Source organism: Neofelis nebulosa, chromosome 6, assembly GCF_028018385.1.
Source record: "Neofelis nebulosa isolate mNeoNeb1 chromosome 6, mNeoNeb1.pri, whole genome shotgun sequence".
NCBI classification, from domain to species: Eukaryota; Metazoa; Chordata; class Mammalia; order Carnivora; family Felidae; genus Neofelis; species Neofelis nebulosa.
The window spans coordinates 143,023,595-143,044,468 of NC_080787.1; the positions used below are offsets into that span (position 1 = coordinate 143,023,595).

The window sequence follows — 20,874 nt, forward strand, 5'->3', positions numbered from 1 at the left end:
TTAATGTTCTGAGGTATTCCATTTTCTCTTAATATTTCAAAAGTAAACATTATAGTAGAGTATGTTTCATTTAATTGGCATTGGGGGAGTTGAATATTCACTTATTTTCATATTATCTTTACTGGCTTTTAAAATGTATTTCCATTTATTTTTTTCTTCTAGTTCTCATGTTTCAGAATCTGTGAACAATTCAATTTTTCATCAGATAGCAGAACAACTACAGCAGCAAAACCTTGAACATCTCAGACAGCAGCTCCTGGAACAGCAACAGCCTCAAAAGGTTTATAACTCCATCTTGTGGTCTTTAGAGTTATTGCTGCCTGTATTCTGTAAAATGTTGTTTCTCAAGGATGGTGGTTTTTCTTCAACTTTATTACAAGATCAGCCTTTTCAGAACCTTTATATTTTTTGTTACCAGAATGTGTTCTGGATATATGCATGTGCTCGGTACACTCGAGGTGGTGTTCTCGTATTACAACTTGAAATTTCACATGCTTTCCTCTCCGCTCAATTCCCAAACAAGGTCATGATGATTTTGCTTCTGTTGATGGTGATGATGGCAAAATAGATTGCTATTTTTAATTAGGCTATTATCGTGTGGCAGGAGGTTTGTGAGGCATGATAACATTTAATGCTGTGAGATAGATTTTTGATGCCCATTGTACATTACAGAAAGTTGTACCTTAGTGAAATGAAACATCCATTGCAAAAATATACATCTAATATCATATATCATTAGTCCTAAGATGCATCATTATTGTATGTATGGCTAAGAATTTTTAATCACTTCAAAAGTACAACATCCCATGGAGTTACAAGAATCCTATAAATTACAGGGATAATATATGAAGAAGAATCGTATCTTAGAATTGATAAAGTGGCAAAGGCAGGGTTAATCCATTACAAAGCCTATTTTTGCTCTATATGAGAAATACAGATATAAACTGTTTAAATAAGACTGTTTTCAAATCCCTCCCCCCCGCCACCCAATCACACTTTTTCCTAGTATCTAAATGTTTTGGGGGCGCCTGGGTAGCTCAGTCGGTTGAGTGACCAGCTTCGGCTCAGGTCATGATCTCACGGTTTGTGAGTTTGAGCCCAGCGTCGCGCTCTGTGCTGACAGCTTGGAGCCTGGAGCCTGCTTCAGATTCTGTGCCTCCCTCTCTCTCTGCCCCTCCCCCACTCATGCTCTGTCTCTGTCTCAGAAATAAACAAACATTAAAAAAAAATTAAAACTTTTTGGCACTAAAATAATAGTATAAACATTTTTAAAATACGAGTGATACATTGTTAGACAAATGATATATATGAGATGAACAAAAAAGCATCTGGCCTCAAGTATTCTCTTCTCTAATGGAGCACATACATCTGTATGAACACAGGGAAGAATTCTAGTTCCTGTGATGGTAGAGGTGCAAGTGAAGGACAGTAGAAATGAAGACAAAAGAGTTCCTTAAAACAAAATTTTTTTTTAATGTTTATATATTTTTGAGAGGGAGACTAAGCACGAGCAGGGCAGGGGCAGAGAGAGGAAGACACAGAATCTGAAGCAGGCTCCAGGCTCTGAGGTGTCAGCACAGTGCTCAACGCAGGGCTCGAACCCGTGAACTGTGAGATCATGACCTGAGCCGAAGTTGGATGCTTAACTGACTAAACCACCAGGTGCCCCAAAGGGAAGAGTTATTTTAGATTAAAGGTATGGCAAACATTTGAGACACTGCTGGGATCTGAACTTGTCTTTTTCATGCAAACAGTAAACATAAAATGGACATTAATGGTATTTGCTAGGTTGGAACTTACACCTGGAGTTATGAGAATGGAATTCTGCAGTATTTTATGTCAGGCAGATAGGTCTCCCTGAGCATTCAGAGACTTAAAGGTAGAGTACAATGCAGAACATTTGGATGTTGTTTAAAGAAAAGCACAAGTTGTAAATCAATGGAAAAAAACAGGTTGTCAGTGATATAATAAAAAATCACAGAGCTGTCAAAGAGACGGGATAATAGTGAAGGAAAAGTTTATCCAAACAACAGATTTGTCCAGCTATAAATGTGACAGTTTTGATTGTCTTAGATCTAGTTTCATTTTAGGAGGTTTAACAGAAGCAGTAAAATGAAGGTAGTACTTTTAAAATTAGCACCCAAATTATTGAAGTGAAAATTACTAGAAACTTGAGAGAGGGCTATTCTGTCTGAAGAATCTCACCAACTAAAGAAAAACAGAACTCTGGTCTCTTAATTATCCTATACATTATCTCCACAATTTTATTTATTTGTTTTCCTCCACAGATTTAAAGGATACAGTAATATCCTTTTTTTACATTTTTTTTTTTAATGTTTGTTTATTTTGGGGGGAGAGAGCGTGAACAGGGGAGGGGCAGAGAGAGGGAGACACAGAATCCAAAGCAGTCTCCAGGCTCTGAGCTGTCAGTACAGAGCCTGATGCAGGGCTCGAACTCACAAACCGCAAGAACATGACCTGAGCCCGAAGTCCAACACTCAACCAACTGAGCCACCCAGGCATCCCAGTAATAAGATCCTTTTGAAAGAAGTAGATGTTCTTAAAAGCTTCTGTTGTTCAAAAATGAGTGTTAAAGAAAGGGAGTAGTGGAATAAAAGCAACTTTTCTAATATATCAGGTGGATAATGTTCAAAACCTATGGCAAATTTAGAATCAGAAAGTGTATCAACAGAGTAACCATTCAATTTAATAAAGTGTGTAATTGGCAAACCAGTTGCCTTAGTGTGTTTAAGATAGGGTGACATGTGCAGAAAAAGGAAGTATTTTGTTCACCAGTGAGCTCATTCTGGCGGCCTAAAAGTTTTTATGTCTCAGAGAAAAGAGTAGGATTGCTGGTGCCACCCCATTCATTGCAGCCCTGACCACACCTGCATGCAGGTTGAGATCTCGTGTCCCTAACAAGAGAAAACCACTGAAACAGAGCCCTTCCAGGGAGTGACCGAATTGTGAAGGGAGTGATAGTCATGTCAGAAGGGGAATGATTGCTGTTGTCTTGAGTAAGTTGTAGATCATGATATTGGTAATTGTTTTATCAGGATATTCAAAAGATGTCAGGACAGCTATAGCTCAAAATGAAATGCTGACAATGAAAATAGTATGACTGACAAAAAGGGCTTTTAGAAGAATGTTAGGAATAAAACAATTATGGAAGATTCAACAACTTAATGAAGAGCTGTCATTATGTAACTTACTTTGATTCAGTAATATTTTATATAGAATATATGGACAAAGTAAATTGAACATGATGAAACCTAAGATGGGTGATAGTATTAAGAGCCTTGAGTTGATGTCTTGGCTCACATAAATTGCATTTCATGGTCCTGAGGTTGTAGGATTATAGCATAGCATATGGGGATTTCAGTAAAGCCTTTGATGAAGTCTTTCCTGTCACTTATACAGAAAAAAGTGGAGGAATGGGGATCTATAACTGATTAAAATGTGACACTTAAGTTTTTATTTTTATTTATTTTTAATGTTTATCTAGAGAGAGAGTGTCTGCAAAAGTGAGGGGAGGGACAGGCAGAAAGGAGAGAATCCCAAGCACGCTCCACACTGACAGCTGATCAACACAGGGCTCGATTCCACAAACCATGAGATCATAACTTGAGTCGAAATCAGCAGTTGGACGCTTAACCCATGGAGCCATCCAGGCATCCCTCAAAATGTGACATTTAATGAGTGTTAATCCAACCTTGAAAGAAGTCTCTACTGGCTGCCATTAATCCTCTTCTATTTTTTTAGTATTGATGCTTTACATGAGGACATCATTGAAGCAAGTAGAGATGTATACCAGGACGTATACTACAGATGTATACCAGTATATCAGAAAAACAGTCATTTGCCACCTGGGTCCAGTGGATCCTTTTTAAATATACTTGGCATCATTTTACAGATAATTTACAGAAGTGAGGCTAAAAGAGATAGGGAAGAAAACTTGATGAGCAATTTTAATATATGTAATTGAAATGCCACCAATTAAATTCAAATGTCCCATGTTCTTGGGGCACCTGGGTGACTAGGTTAAGCATCCTACTCTTGATTTCTGCTGAGGTCATGATCTTAGGTTTGTGGGATTGAGCCCCACTTCAGGTTCTGCACTGACATCAAGGAGCCTGCTTGGAATTCTGTCTCTCCCTCCCTCTCTCTCTCTTCACCCCTCCCCTGCTCTGTCTCTCTCAAGATAAATACACCTAAAAAAGTGTCACACGTTCTTTTAGCAAAATAGAACAGTCCAGGTGCTTGTTGCACAATGGTGCAAGATAAAGTTCTTCTAGTTATGTGACTAAGTAGATGAAAAGACCCTAGTTTTGTTCTTAGAGACACATTTTTCTGCCATTAGTTTTGGAGTTTGAGAAGTACATTTAGGATGTGGTCGTCTGAAAACTCATAGTCTCATATTTCACTTAGATATTAAATTTCACCATCATCATTGGAATCTAGAATGCTGCTCTTTCTTTGTATTCATCTTTATTTTGTGTAATAATTATGAACTATGTTCCTCTATCACTTTTCTTCTCTTTGCCATTATGTACAGAAATGGAAAAATCTAAATATTCAACCGTGTTCCAAGGAGAGCTTAAAAGCAGACTACAGAGATAGTGTCTCCGTTTTTATTTATACCTTGAAATATACAGTATTTTTAGTAACGCAGTAAAACTGGATGATGATGATTTTATTGCACTGTTCAATTACCCTTCTTGACAGTTAATTTGCTTTTGCTTTTGTGTATTATTTTAGTCTTTTTTTTTTTTTTTTTTTTTTTGAGAGAGAAAGAGCGAGAGAGAGCACGAGTGGACGAAGGGCAGAGAGAATCTTCAGCAGGATCCATGCCCTGCATGGTCGATCTCATGACCGTGAGATCATGAGTTGAGCCGAAATCAAGAGTCAGATACTTAACTGACTGAGCCACCTAGGTGCCCCTATTTTAGTCTTTCTTGAAATAATTGGGAACAATTGATGAATTATAATAGAATAATTCTTAGGATGATGAAATAGCAAAATGTTTCAATATATATAGGAATATAAGACCTCTAAGATCCCAAAATATATCTTAGATATAAAAAAGGATCTAGTGGACTTAATGCTGCTAATTGCAAGATAATAGGATGAATTTTAGTTGAATTTTTAATGTAAATTTTCTCTTCATTCTTCACAAGACCTTTAAGAAAGAATAAAGGTCATGAAATCACAGTCTTTCCAAATGGGTAAAACTAAAAAAAGCAACTCAAAAACTAAAATTAGTTGTGGTGGATCTTGGTGGTTATACCAAGAATTAAGCATTAAATAGAAAAATGGGGTGAAAAACAAGGGTGGGTGGATACAAAGCTTAAGATAAATGGAGAAGTAAGAAAAATCTGATGTGAAGAAAATATGCGTACTGAATCAGGACCAAATAGAAGACTCAGGATGGAATTGATTATTCCTTGCTGTGTGAAAAATTCTATTGTTAGTATACTGTTGTAAAGACCTAAGCCAGGACTGTGCTTAAAAGGTTTTTGTTTGATTTGTTCTGGAAGAATATGCTTGCTTACTGACATTTTGGCCAGTACTGTGGTATGTGGTAGGTGTTTCACAGAAGTCTTCTAATTCCAACTTCAGCTTTATTTCTCAATCTTGAAAATGTTAGTTATCCATATAGAACCGGTTCCTTCATAAAATAAGAGACTTGGAACGGTTCTTTAAATGCTCTTTTTGGCTCTTAATTTTTATGTTTTTTTTTTTTTTTCTTTCAGATTAAATGTCATTAGAGTAAGATTTTCTTTTTTTTTTTTTTAAACGTTACTCAGGGTGTGCCTGGTTGGCTCACTTAGTTAAGCATCTGACTTCAGCTCAGGTCAAGATCTCGCGTTTCGTGGGTTTAAGCCCTGCATCAGGCTCTGTGCTCACAGCTCAGCCTGGAGCCTGCTTTGGATTCTGTGTCTCCCTCTCTCTCTGCTCCTCCCCTGTTCATGCTCTGTCTCTCTTTCTCTCAAAAATAAATAAACATAAAAAATATTATTAAGATATAATTGACATATAACTATGTAAGTTTAAGGTCTACAACATCATGATTTGATAGATTTATGTATCCCAATTAGCTGACACCTCTGTCATGTCATAAAACTATCATTTCTTTTTGTGGTAGGAATAGTTAAGATCTAGTCTCTGAGCAACTTTGGAATTTATAACGTAGTCACTATGCTGGTATTCCTCTTATAGATGGGACTGAAGTTCACAATTCAAGTAACTTGTTCACAATCACAGAGTCTATAGCAAGGGAACAGACTTTTTGAGTTGCTCTTCTCTGTTAATTATTACAGTAACTCCCAGCTTGTGTACTGCCAGGAACTGTTTTTACTGATCTTCAACACCTGTGAAGATGTTTTAGGAAAGTTTATGTAGGGAGACGTTTTCATAATTAGTTTCCTCATATTTGGTTAACAGCATAGTATATGTAATTGCTGAATCAGGTTCATACTAATAAATATCACATAAGCAGTGTCGCTATATCATGTTGCTGTAAATCTAGTCCCAGCAAAAAAAAGGGGTAAGAAGTGTTCAAATTAAAGTGTTCCTTTAATTAGTCTTCATTGCCTAACTTTTATTAGTTTCGGAAATGTTTTATATATCAGAGTAATTCTTAATATTATTTTGCAAATTTCTAGAGATGGAGGTTGAGGAAGGCCCAAGTTAGGAACTGTTTTACAAGATCAGTTAGTTTGATAATGGTATTTGAGCTTTGCTTTGCCTTTATACATGTAATATATGACTTTGTTCCTTAATATACAATATTTTAATATTAAAAGTATTACAGCATTTTAATTTATAGCATTTTATAAAAATGCTAATTGCCATTGAAATTCTGGATTCATTTAACTTAGTGGCATTATATATCATTCATGACATAATCCCTTTATTTTTGAAAGTATAATGTTTATATTTTTCCACAGTTTAAAAATTTGAAGACCTACTTGCTCTTACCATTCCATTCTAATATATTCTTTTCACTCATTTATGGAGATGTCCCATGCTCTTAAGTAAACTTGGATTTCTACAAAACTGTAATTTTAGGTTGATTAACATGGGATTTCTATATGTGTTGGGCTCCTTTTTAAAACTTTAATTGTGATATTTGCATGTCTAAATTCTTTTGTAATAATATGTGTACTTTCCTAATGTTTGTGTGTTTGTATCCATTCTCAATAGGCAACCCCTCAGGATAGTCAGGAAGGAACATTTGGATCAGAACATTCAGCATCACCATCACAAGGGAGCAGTCAACAGCATTTCCTCGAACCTGAAGCAAATTTGGATGATTCTATAGATATTCAGCAACAGGTAAAAAGTAAACATTTCTCTGGATCAAAAATTTTTTTAATTAATTAGAGAAAAATATTATAAAATGTAATAATTTTTATTGTACGTAAAATACTTTTATGTAAAATAATGGTACTGTCCTAAGTATTACTTCCTCACACTTAAGCTCCACACTAACCATTTTACTATTAGGCATTGATGCTACTATGGTGAATATTTTGTAAGGCAGAATTGTCAATATATACTGAAATTTCAATCAGGCATTTTGTTTGCCCTTCTTTTGACTTTCAAGGACATGGATATAGATGAAGGGCAAGATGGAGTGGAAGAGGAGATCTTCGAACAAGAAGCAAAAAAAGTGGCTGTTCGCTCAAGATCAAGAACACATTCACGATCTCGTTCAAGGTTCTACAATAATACTTAAGAATAGCTGTGTGTGAACTTTTAAAAGTTGGCTCTGTTTCCTTGTATCAATATTAAAGGAAATGTATTTCTTAGAGTGACATCTTATATTCTCTCAGAAAGAAGTAATTAGAATATCAAAAACAGAAAAATACTTTTTTCTCTTTTTAATCAGATATATCTGTTGCCATTTATTTGAATAATATACATTAATTGCAGCCATATCATAAGAATGGGATTTTGGATTATACCTGATTTTAGTTAGTAATATTATGATGACACCCAGCTTAGGATATTATTGCCTCTGAAAACTGTTAAATCAAACTATAGAGGAACAGTATTAGAAATTCCATTATAATCCTTATATTTTGTTTCATCTTATAATAATACCAAAAATGATCATAAAAATAAAGCTATAAGAATTATCTTTGTAAACATTAAACATAGTATCAAATTGTAAAATATATAATTTTTCTTTGTGAGTTTCTTTTGTGGGCTTTTCAACATAGCTGAGACTCATTAATGTACATGCTTATTCAGATTTGAGTTGAAGATTCCTTAACCTGTTAATTCTCATGTACATGTACATTGTTTTTACTACATATTGTCTTAAAACTTAAAGTCATTAGTTTCCAATATAATATACCCTATTTTTTGCACATTAATACCCCTGGGAATCTGAACAGTATATGCTGGAAGAGGGGCAGTATCTTTGACAACTTTTTCAGTCAGTTCTTTTTTTTTTTTTTTTTTAAATATATATTTTTTTAACGTTTATTTATTTTGGAGACAGAGAGAGACAGAGCATGAACGGGGGAGGGTCAGAGAGAGAGGGAGACACAGAATCCGAAACAGGCTCCAGGCTCTGAGCTGTCAGCACAGAGCCCGACGTGGGGCTCGAACTCACGGACCGTGAGATCATGACCTGAGCCGAAGTCGGCCGCTTAACCGACTGAGCCACCCAGGCGCCCCTTCAGTCATTTCTTATATGTTTCAAGAAGTTATTTGTATTTACCTCTTATAAACGAGAACCTGTCAGTTCACCCTTCTCTAGACCCATCTCAGTCATTGAATAATCTTGCTAAAGCAATGACAGTGTTAGAGCTGAAATCTTAGCAGACACTTTGTCTTAATAATATCTCCTTATTAAGCATTTTGAAGCAGTGCAGTGGCTATGGTTGATAGGAAAAAAAGAAACAGTGTTTCAGTATCACCTTATATTCTAAAGTCAAGCCCCTTGAAATTTGAGAAGTTAAAAACTTAAAAGCAGAATTCTTGAATAGCTAATGATCTGTTGGAAACATTCTCTCTTCTCTTATTTTAAAAGTGTAACATCTTACTCACCTAAGGAATCTTTTTATTTCTTCAGATTTTTATCCCTATTCTTAACTTTTGTTTGAAAAATGAGTTGGAAGAGACTAAGGAAAGTAAGGCCCTTAGTGGAGTCTCATTCTTTTCTTCCCGGTCTCAGTAAGAATCATTGCAAACAAACATCTATTACTAGTGTGGGCCTGAGCAGTACATAGATTTGAGAAAATGCCTGTTTACTTCACTATACTTAAACATTTTTTAAGAGGTAGCTAAATATAAGACATCCTTGTGTGTGTGTGTATTTTGTTCTTACCTAGAAGTGAGAAATTTGATAGAAGAATAATACTGTCATTAGAAGTAAAATAAGATTTTTTTTTGGTAGATCGCCAAGGAAACGAAGGTCTCGGTCGCGATCTGGTTCTCGAAAGCGTAAACACAGAAAGCGATCACGCTCACGCTCAAGAGAAAGAAAGAGGAAATCATCACGTTCATACTCAAGTGAAAGGAGAGCAAGAGAAAGGGAGAAAGAACGACAGAAGAAGGGATTACCTCCAATTAGATCTAAAACATTAAGTGGTAAGTGACATGCTTTTACAAAGCTTTGGTTTCAACAAATATTAAGAAAATAATCAACTGGTAAAGTTAACTGTATTTTTAGACTTCTTAAGAAACCAGAAAGTCGTTTGGTAAATGAATAATTTTATCCTTGGTTTTTGTAACATGAGAGAGTAGGAAAGAAAAGGAAGAGCAGGTTCTACTGAAACATATCACTGAGAATTCTTTTTTTTTTTTTTTAACGCAAGTTAGAAAATTTAGAACTTTAATGATATATAAAGTGGATTCAGCCTACTGTCTATTACTTGGACACTGTGATTTCTATTCATAGTGTTGTAACCAAGTATGACCACCAGGTCTGGGGAGTAATTATTGAAAGAATCATGTAAATTTTAATGCTAATTATAAACTTACTGGATCAGCTCTGAGGGAGAGATTCCCATTGTACAAACTTTCCCTCCTTTATGTATTAATCTGTAATGTATAATTATAACAAATTTGGTGATTGTGAGAGTTTGCGGGAGAGTTCACTTGGTGGGCATGTGAGTAGTAATTAGTGCCAGATTCTTCCTGAAGATTCCTAGTGAGTTATGATTTCTAAGGTGAACAAACAGACTGCAGAGGGGCAAAGTACATGAAATGGAATAAATTATCATTCTCTTAACATCAGAGAATCAGCTGAACACTGATCTGGTTGTCTGATTTCTCGAGGTTTCCAAATAAATTCTTTGCCGTGAGGTAAATAATTGGTATAACTTATCCTGGAGCATCCTGGAAATCTAGGCTTATAATTAAAGGCAGCATCCATCTTATTAAGTTCTGGCAGTTTGAGCAAGCTGATCTTGCCAGAATCTTACGTGATTACAAAAAGTGAGGTATTAATTTAATCATGTCGATATTCCTAACTCTAAAAGTTTCTGTTTGTCACTTCAGGGTGAGAAACCAAATTCAAACATTTTAGTGCTGTCTGATAAAGAAATACCATCAAAGGTGTGACCACAAAATCTCTGTTGTGCCTCCTCCTGTGATTACTGTTAGGACATTCAGAATCACCAGTTTTAGGATAGGGCTTTTACATTCAGTCTCTTTCATTTAGTTCCTCACTTTACCTGTCATATTACAGCTGCTACCATTTACATAGTTAGTGACCATGGAGTTTATTTTCTGTTATGGTGGGGGTTTTTTTTGTTTGTTTGTTTGTTTGTTTGTTTGTTTTTTTATGGGTAAAACACAGTAAGAAGATTCAGAAAGTACATAAGAAAATACAGTGAAAAGTAGGGGCACCTGGGTGGCTCAGTCGGTTAAGGGTCCGACTCCAGCTCAGGTCATGATCTCACAGTTTGACAGTTCGAGCCCCGCGTCGGGTTGACAGCTCAGAGCCTAGAGCCTGCTTCGGATTCTGTGTCTCCCTCTCTCTGCCCCTCCCCTGCTCTCTCTCTTTCTCTGTCTCTCAAAAATCAACATTAAAAAAAAAAAAAAAAAAAAAAAAAGGAAAGAAAATACAGTGAAAAATATGTCCCTCATTTTTTTACCTGAAAACTCTCTTTACCCTGAAGCAATCTCAATTTCATGTGGCCCAGCACATTTTAAACACTTAAGATAGGATTTCCCTACCATTGATTCTCAGAACACAAGCGTATTTGTGACTAGTTCAGTGGATATGAAACATCAACAAGCAGTAATGTTCTAGGAATCTATGTCCTCTCCTCCTGGGATGAGGGAGATTGATTATTGCTTTTTGGATTTAAAAAAAAAAAAAAGTCTGTGGGAAAAATTTGTAGAGAGACTACCTTGAAACAGAGGAAACATGGAAAATATGTCAGGGAGATTAAGTTAAAGCAGCTGTGATGTGGTAGACAGAATAATGAAGAGGTGGGAACTCTTCAGTGAAAGAGGTCCAGAAATTTCCTAAGGGTTTGTGGTAGGCTGAATAATGGTCCTCCAAAGATACTCACATCTGGATCCAGATCCACGTGGTAAAAGGGACTTTGCAGATCTGATTAATCAGGATCTTGGGGTAAGAAGATTAACTCGGGTTATCCAGAAGGACCCTTCTGTGTAGTCCAGGGGTCCTTTTAGGAAGGAAATAAGAGAGTCAGAAAAGGTGATGTGAAGAGGGAAGGAGAAAGATGAAGATAGGTAAATGCTCAACTGTTGGCTTTGACGATGGAAGTTGGAGTCATTGAGCCAAGGAATGCAGACAGCTTGTAGAAGCTAGCAAATTCTTCCCTAGAGTCTTCAGAAAGAATGCAGGCTTGTTGACACATTTTAGACTGCCAGAACTGTAAGAGAATGCATTTTTGTGTTTTAAGCTACTAAGCTTGTGATATTTTGTTACAGAAATAGAATAAAACTAACATATTGCTCCTGGAGACTTTTGTTGAATATTATGTGTGTATAGGGTGAGAGTATGTGAGGGAAAAAATGCTACCAGGGAGTCTGTTAGCGGAACGATTCCTAAAGCTGACACTGGTCTGGAGAACATTTGAGTTCGAATAAACTGTAATAAAGAGACCTGGTGGAAAACCTTCGTTCAGTAGAGATCTTGCAATGGTCATCTCTTAGGGCGGCACTGAAATTAGCTATAGAGTAAAACCTGCTGTAGGCCTGCCCTGTAATAGATTAAAAAAGCATCAAAAAGCTGGAAACTTCATGTTTAAAAATGACATTGGTTTAATCTAAATTTATTGAAACTCCACAAACACATCAGCTGTAGTTAACGTTTTACAAGTAAGTGTCTTCAGGAAAAGAAAATGTTCATGGACGCGTGAACCGTACAGCTTAAAGTAGGTAAGATGTCCCATGTGTAGCTTTGTTTCTTAAAGGGAAGTGGTTTCCCATAAAGTATCTTCTAAGTTTTTCATGATAACAGGTTCTAATTCAGCCTTTTCCCTTTTATATCTCCATGCAAATTGTTTCCTTAAGGATAAGGCGCCATCTTCAAATTCAACTGTTGATTAGAAAGAAACATCCACTTAATGATTCCAGCAGAGAAAGATTAAAGGTACACAGCTAGGATTGCAGTGAAGTGTTTTTGTGACTTTGTTGCACATTAGAATTACCTACAGAATTTTAAAACTCCCAACACCCATCTGTCATACCCCATAGCCCTTCATCTTTTAGAGTGAGACCCAGGTATCCACAGGTGATTAAAGTGTACAGCCAAGCTTGAGAACAGGTAACACACAAGAGGTTGATTCATAATAGATGTGAATGGATACCTGGGATTTTAGTGCATTTTAAGTGTAGCAGATAAAAATGTCACTTAAGTTTTAAATATCCATCTTAAATTATTGTTCTTAGTGCTTTTTCCTCAGCTGCTTGCAAGAAGTAACTGTGTCTGTGTGATTTAGAACGTTTGTCTCTTTTATGTCTTGACAGTATGTAGTACTACTTTATGGGTTGGTCAGGTGGATAAGAAGGCAACCCAGCAAGATTTAACCAATCTGTTTGAAGAGTTTGGACAAATTGAATCCATTAATGTAAGTATTACTTCTTATACAGTAGTTTATATAGAGGATTTTCACGCATACAAAGACTCACTTTGGTTTGTAATTAGCCAAGTAGTGTCCTTTTTAATATTGCACATCTTTACAAAGATTATTTGACTTTAATCATTTCGTGTTTATTTCTGCTGCTTTGTTTACCTCAATTAATTTTGCCTACGTAGTGGAATTCTAGCAAAATATTCTTAGGGGCTTTATAGCAGTATAGCACTTGGTTCCTAAAGTCATCAGATGTTTGGGTTAGCAGGAACCCTATGTGTGACCTAGTTTAATTCCTTTTCTTTTTTTAAATAATGAAAATGAGGAAACTGAGTCCCAGAATTGTAATCACCTGCACATGAGCACATAGCTAGTATTGGAGACACAGTTGGACTTGGGGACCCAATCTTTTGCCAGTCCACTCCCCTTTCCCCATCTCCCTCTGAGGCAAGAAAATCTGTGTGGCCACTGCATCTCCAGTAACTTGACCATAACTCACTCCTCAACTCGATTCTTGCAGTGCTTTGGCCCCACCCTGTCTCCCTTCTTTGAGTATTTGCTTCTTCCTGGAGGTCTGTTGTGTTTCCCTGGGGCTAAAACTAAGTAATGGAATGTTTTATATTTATTTGCTTGTTTAAGGAGCTTTCTGATTCATTAGCCCTCTGATTTTATTCACTGTTCTACTTTTATGTCTATTTGGACCTTTTACCATTATTTACCAGGAAATTGGCTGATTTTCCTTTCTAGTCTTAGATCCCAACATTTTTTAAATGGCCGAATTTGACTTTTCCACATTAATAACAGCACTCTTCATATGAATTGACCATTTCATATACTACTTTCGACTATATATGATCTGTTTGGAATCTCACAAGAAGCTGGTTAAGTAATTCCCATGTTGTTATTTTACCAGTGAGGAATCTAAGTGATTCGCCTGAGTTGCACAGACAATAAATAGATGATTGATTGATGTTTCAACTTCAGAGTTTCATATTCCTCTTTCTACACCATGAGAATGTTATAGGCGTTTCTTAATCTTTTGTCTTTTTAAATTTCACCTGTCAAAACATGACTGTTATAGCCCTTCCTTGATCATATAGCCTCTGATTTTGTTTCTGATTTTCTCTCAGCTGAGATATCAGAAATGTATTGACATTTGAAAAAATAGGGATGTGCAGGATCAGTGTCTTTAGGTTCTTATGGTGTCCCAACTTAAACAGGTGATTCTAATGCAGAGTCAGGAATCATTGCTCTGAATAGATCGTGAATCCAAGTAGCATTTGGATTGTCATAATACTTGCGACATTTGTAGTCTTTCTTGTTCCACAGTCATTTGGGCATTAGTTTGCCTTGTCTCTTCCCCTCTTCTTTATTACCTTTTTTTTTTTTTTTTAAACATTTTTATTTATTTTTGGAGAGAGAGAGAGAGCGAGCTCGCTCGCTCGCGTGTGAGCGGGGGAGGGTCAGAAAGAAATGGAGACACAGAATCCAAAGCAGGCTCCAGGCTCTGAGCTGTCAACACAGAGCCCAACATGGGACTCAAACCCACGAACTGAGAAATTATGACCTGAGCAAAACTTGGATGCTTAACCTGCTGAGCCACCCAAGGCGTCCCTGTATTACCTTTAAAGAGCATACTGCTTATAAACAGTAGGCACCGAGTTATTTTGTGAACTGGAATATATTGAATGGCTAGTGATAAAATCCAGGATTTGAAAATTTGGTGAAAAATTTATAAACCTTTCACTTGGTTTTGAGAGAGTTTGAGAACTGAGTAGAAAGTCTGTTAGATTTATCACTTAGTGAAGTTGAAGAAAATTTTTCAGTGCATTGATAAAAGTGTTGGATCTATATTGTAAAAGATGAAGAAGTATGTAAGGGGTTAGATAGACTTCTCTTTTGAGAAGTTTGGGATTGAAGTTTGGAAAGTAGCTTGAAGTGAACTCTGAGTGAAAGTGTAAACAATTAAGGCTATTTTCTTATTCTGGTAAAGCCTTTATCCAGAAGCAGTTGGACAAAATGAAGTTTTATACAATTGAAAACTTTAGTTTTATCATTTTTTGTAGATTATAGATTTTATATTAAGGACAAGATACTTCCCTAAACAAAAATCTTTCTCACATTACTAGGTATAACATGTGGAAAAATTGAAGTACTATAAATAAATTCTGTGCTTTCAAATATGTTGGCCCTACAATATTATTTTCTTTTTACCTGGTGGTGTATCCATATCTTTTTACATTTTTAAAAATTTCTTTATTGTGCATTAGAAAAACTTTAATTGACATGTGATAATCAAGATTTTGCTTATGTTATGGTTTAGAGTGCAACCCAAATAAGTTTTGAATTTTTTTAAAACTAAATAATTGGTTGTACATGGATTGTACCAGTAAACAGCCAAAGGAAGAGAAGGGAAAACCATTCAGTATTAGTAATGATTTGTTTCATTAAAACCATAAAATAATGCCAGAATGAATTGCCTTACTTACACCTTATCTAAAGAAAAAATTTTTCTTAATAGATGATTCCTCCCAGGGGCTGTGCATATGTCTGCATGGTTCACCGACAAGATGCTTTCCGGGCTCTTCAGAAACTTAGTTCTGGATCATATAAAATTGGGTCCAAGGTCATTAAGGTAAGATTGGAGAGGAGAGACCCATGCTCTTGTTTTATTGGATTATTAGAATGTATATTAGAATTACATATTTGATCCATCTTCATTTTTTAATGTTACGGGAAAACCTCTAGGAAACTTTATTATTTCAGTGTTGTTGGGTTATCGAATTGGATATAGGTAAAACAATGACTAAAACTTTTAGTCCAGTGATTCTTTGAAATCACACTTGCAGTTCTCTTAGTCACCCAGGGCACCATTTTATGAACAGAACTTTTTCATTTTTTATTTATTTATTTTTTTAACGTTTATTTATTTTTGAGACAGAGACAGAGTATGAACGGGGGAGGGTCAGAGAGAGGGAGACACAGAATGTGAAACAGGCTCCAGGCTCTGAGCTGTCAGCACAGAGCCTGATGCGGGGCTTGAACTCACGGACCGCAAGATCATGACCTGAGCTGAAGTCGGCCGCCCAACTGACTGAGCCACCCAGGCGCCCCAGAACTTTTTCATTTTTATAAGTCTTCCTCCCTCCCTCCCTCCCTCCCTCCCTCCCTCCCTCCCTCCCTCCCTCCCTCCCTCCAAGATTTTATTTTTAAATACTCTCCACATCTAAAGTAATCTCCACACCCAACATGGGACTCAAGCCTACAACCCTAACATCAAGAGTTATACACTCCACCGACTGAGCCAGCCAGGCGCCCCAACAAGTTTATCTTTCATTCACTTCTTCCTCCCAGTGCTTCCTAATCATACTTCTTAATTACATTATTATTTTCTCCTTTTTCACATCTTGTGTTATACATCAAAGGCCACTGTGAAGGACTTACATGTTTTGTTTCCCTCTGCCTTTAAACTGTTTACTGTGTATTTTTCTGTGACTAACATTTTATTTCTGCTACTTGGAGATAATTTATTCCATCAGGTTCTGCAACTGAGTTAAAAACTTTAAGATATCTACTTTCAGGGTTATTATGCCCATGCTTTGTCATTTCATGGCAGTGAGTTTCTTTCTTTATGTAAACGAAATTGTCTCCTTTCCTGGACTACCAAGATTTTATTTAAATTATTCTAACTATTCTAATTATTGCTAATGTAGGTTGACATTTTTATGGTGAAAAGTAGATTTGATTGTTTCTGGAAATGTGATTTTTATTTTATTTATTTTATTTATTTTTTTTTTATTTAAAAAAAATTTTTTTTAACGTTTATTTATTTTTGAGACAGAGAGAGACAGAGCATGAACAGGGGAGGGGCAGAGAGATAGGGAGACACAGAATCCGAAACAGGCTCCAGGCTCCGAGCTGTCAGCACAGAGCCCGACGTGGGGCTCGAACTCATGGACTGTGAGATCATGACCTGAGCCGAATTCGGACGCTTAACCGACTAAGCCACCCAGGCGCCCCTGGAAATGTGATTTTTTAAAGTGTTAGTAAGAAGTGGAATAAATCCCACGTTAGAAATACCATTGCTTTCTAGTGTAGGCTTTATTTTAAAAACAAACAAAAAACAGGACATACATGGAAAAACTTTGGCTACTATTATTTTTCTAGCATCCAGTGAGGCTTTGCTCTCCAACTAGTTTTATTCACATAGTTTACATACAATTTTGAACATTTTACCTTGTTTTTACAGTATACCTGAGCTTTGTTTTTTTCTCTCTTCATTCCTGATAGATTGCTTGGGCTTTAAACAAAGGTGTAAAAACAGAATATAAACAATTTTGGGATGTGGATCTTGGAGTTACATACATACCATGGGAAAAAGTTAAAGTGGATGACTTGGAAGGTTTTGCAGAAGGAGGCATGATTGACCAGGAAACTGTAAATACTGGTAAGAACATTAAGGGTAGTTTTATTGTTTAACAAAAAGTGTGCTTAAAAGGTTGTAATTGATTAGAGTTTGTATCATAAGGGAACTGTGTGTATTTCCTGGATACTGCCCTCCCCAGAAGGAAAAGAAAATGGAAACACTGCCTTTTCCAATGTATATGCTTAATAGGTCTTATTTCATAAGTGTCTGAGTATTGTGTTTCAGAAATCTATAAATGTAGTATTTTTCTTGTATGTCTTTTAAATTTGCTCTTTTAGAAACTAAATATTTCAATTCCTTGCATTTAAATAAGAACTGGGGACTTAAGATGTTTCTTTGAAAAACTTCCTAGATTATTTTGATTAGTATCCATGTTGAGAATGACAGAAATAGAATGTTTAAAGAGCTGTAGTTCTGATGTATGTAATTCTAGAATGCTTATAACTAAATGATCATCTCGCCTATTTTTTTTCAATTTGTGTTTTTATTTTTAAATTTTTTTTTTCAACGTTTTTTATTTATTTTTGGGACAGAGAGAGACAGAGCATGAACGGGGGAGGGGCAGAGAGAGAGGGAGACACAGAATCGGAAACAGGCTCCAGGCTCCAAGCCATCAGCCCAGAGCCTGACGCGGGGCTCGAACTCACGGACCGCGAGATCGTGACCTGGCTGAAGTCGGACGCTTAACCGACTGCGCCACCCAGGCGCCCCTGTTTTTATTTTTAAAAATACCAGTTATAAATCCACAAAATGATTAGCATTTGTAACCAGTAAGAAATCTTAAAATGGATACTTGAGAAAGTAATTAAAATGTGGTATATGTAGCTTTTATTTCTTCACGTCTTAGCTCTTTTACCAAAATAAGCTAATTTTCAGGGTATTTTCATTTTCAGGCCAATGCACGTATTTTCTAAATGCTTTTTCAGTGTTTTCTTCTTGTCAGTCTTTTTTTTTTTTTCTTGATATTCCTCCAAAACATTCATTCATTCAGTAAATATTTTAGTTTCTATTGTGTGCCAACCGTGATTTTAGGAACTGAGATTATAGTAGTGAGACAAACAGACAAAAATCCTTCCTCTGATTGCATGCACATTGTAGTACAGGGGATGACAGCCTGTAGGCCATAGGTCAAATCCTGCTGGCCGGCTATTCTGTAAAATTTTATTGAAATACAGCTGCGCTCACTTACATTTACTTCCTTTATATGACTTTTTTTTTCAACAGCAGCTGAGTAGTTGCAACAGAGTACGTATGGCCCACAAAGTCTAAAATACTATAGGGAAAGTTTACCAACCCATGTTCTAGTGAAAAGAAACATACAATAAAATAGGTAAACTATATAGTATTTCTATGTTGATAAGTTCTAAGAAGAAAAAGCAGGGAACAGGGAGGGAGATATAGACAGTATTGGTGTGGAGCAATGCAGTTTTACATAGTTGAGGAAGATCTAATGGAGAGAGTGCTGTTTGAAGGAGTAAGATGTGGAGCTCTCTGGAGAGAATGCATTCTATACAGAGGGAACAGTAAGTGCAGAGTCTCTTCAAAAATTATAAGACACCAGCATGGTTTGAGCAAAGTTAGTGACAAATGAGTAGGAGGTGAAGTCGGAGAGGTGTACAGAGAGACGCAGTCATATAAAGTCTTATTAGTCATCATAATGACTTTGATCTTTACTCTGAAGGAGATGGAGAACCATTGGAGGAATGATGAGAGCTTCTTTGCTTTATTTTTGCGCAACTATATTTTTAGAAAGATTTTCCTTAATTTTTTTTTAACATTTATTTATTTTTGAAAGACAGAGCATGAGCAGGGGAGGGGTAGAGAGAGAGAGGGAGAGACAGAATCCAAAGCAGGCTCCGGGCTCTGAGCTGTCGGCACAGAGCCCGACGCGGGGCTCAAACCCACGAACCGTGAGATCATGACCTGTGCCGAAGTCAGATGCTTAACCAGCTGAGCCACCCAGGCACCCCTGAAAGATTTTTCTTTATTGGGTTAATAATACCTTCCTTGTTGGTCTCCCCTTGTATCTTGTGACACAATATAGAATAAGATTGGTTCCTCTTATATCAGATAGTCTTTGAGGTCTGTGTCTATTATGTCCTTTCTAAGTGGTCTCTCTAGACTAAATATTTTAGTGTCTTTCGTTTGTGTCTTGTGTCATGCTGCTTTGGATTCCTTGGTGTTCTCATCAGATTTATCTGGGCAAAACCTAGGTTGGCCCTTAGAGTTGTGGACACATCTTAAAGATGTGTCAAGGTACATGGAGGACTTAGAGATGAAGTAAATGTATACACAGAAATAAAATGAAAATTTTGCACCTACACAGAGGAATCAATTTCAAATATTTTGTTTAGAGTGGGAAACTGTGAAAAGCTCAGAACCTGTTAAAGAGACGGTCCAGACAACTCAGAGCCCAACTCCAGTTGAAAAGGAGACAGTGGTCACAACCCAGGCAGAGGTTTTTCCTCCACCTGTTGCTATGTTACAGGTTAGTGCTGGATGTTTCTGTTATTATTAATGTGTTGTCTTACATGTCTGTTTTTACTCATGTATTTACTTTATAAAACTTGGAAGAAATTGTCCAAAATAAAAAGCAGTTTAGTCCCAACAGTTTTAGGAAAAGAAATTTTTTTTAGAAATGGTGGCCTGTATATTTAAATGTTCATTTATGGCATGCTGTTGCCTGCTTCTATGACATTCACTGTTCTAGGCACCCAGGATAAGGATACATCAGTGAGGAAAAAGCACACAAGTCCCTGCCTTTATGCAGCTTTGGTTTTCATTAGGAGAGACAGAAAATGCAAGATGAGTGGGTTTGTGAGATATTATAGAAGGAAAAGGGAGAGAGTATAAGGATTGTCAGGAGTACCTGGACAGGTGCTTATCATTTTAAGTGGTCAGAGTAGATTTAATTGAGAATGTGGCAACAGTTGCTGAGGGAATTAACCCATGTGGGTACCTGAGGAAGAGCATTCCAAGCAAAAGGAACAGCCAGTGAAAGGCTCTAGGCCAGGAGTGTGCTTGGTGCTTTCCAAGAATAGTAAGTGGGCTAGAGTGAAGTGAATGAGAGGCAGCTTAGCAGGAGTGCGATCTCTGATAGGACTTTGGTTTTCGCTCTGAGATGGGGCGCTGTTGCAGAATTTTGAAGAAAGGAGTGACTTCATCTGGCTTTAAAGGTTTTAAAAGATCTGGTTTTAAAGGATTGTACTGGCTATTATTTTGAGAATAGACTAGTGGGCATTAGTAAAAGCAGGGAGACCAGTGAAGAGACCGTTGGAGCAATTGAGATGAGAGCGGATGGTGACTCGTGGACTGTTGGTAGTGCAGGGAATCAGAAGTGCTCAGATAATCGGGGTATAGTGATGGTGTGTTGAGTGG

The 20,874-nt window shown here is 36.6% G+C and overlaps 1 protein-coding gene across 11 annotated transcripts in view; it reads left to right on the forward strand.

Annotated features, from left to right (window-relative positions):
- Window positions 1-20,874, forward strand: part of SCAF8 (SR-related CTD associated factor 8) — a 225,003-nt gene that overhangs the window by 56,898 nt on the left and 147,231 nt on the right. For all 11 annotated transcript variants that reach the window (XR_009263417.1, XR_009263418.1, XR_009263419.1 and 8 more), the window contains 8 exons: window positions 163-280; window positions 7,207-7,338; window positions 7,610-7,722; window positions 9,413-9,606; window positions 12,967-13,067; window positions 15,592-15,705; window positions 17,361-17,517; window positions 19,851-19,984. Coding sequence is in view for 5 of the 11 variants with exons in the window: in XM_058735751.1 (XP_058591734.1) it covers window positions 163-280; window positions 7,207-7,338; window positions 7,610-7,722; window positions 9,413-9,606; window positions 12,967-13,067; window positions 15,592-15,705; window positions 17,361-17,517; window positions 19,851-19,984 (1,063 nt within the window). In the remaining 6 variants the exon portion in view is untranslated. The remainder of the gene's footprint in view (window positions 1-162; window positions 281-7,206; window positions 7,339-7,609; window positions 7,723-9,412; window positions 9,607-12,966; window positions 13,068-15,591; window positions 15,706-17,360; window positions 17,518-19,850; window positions 19,985-20,874) is intronic.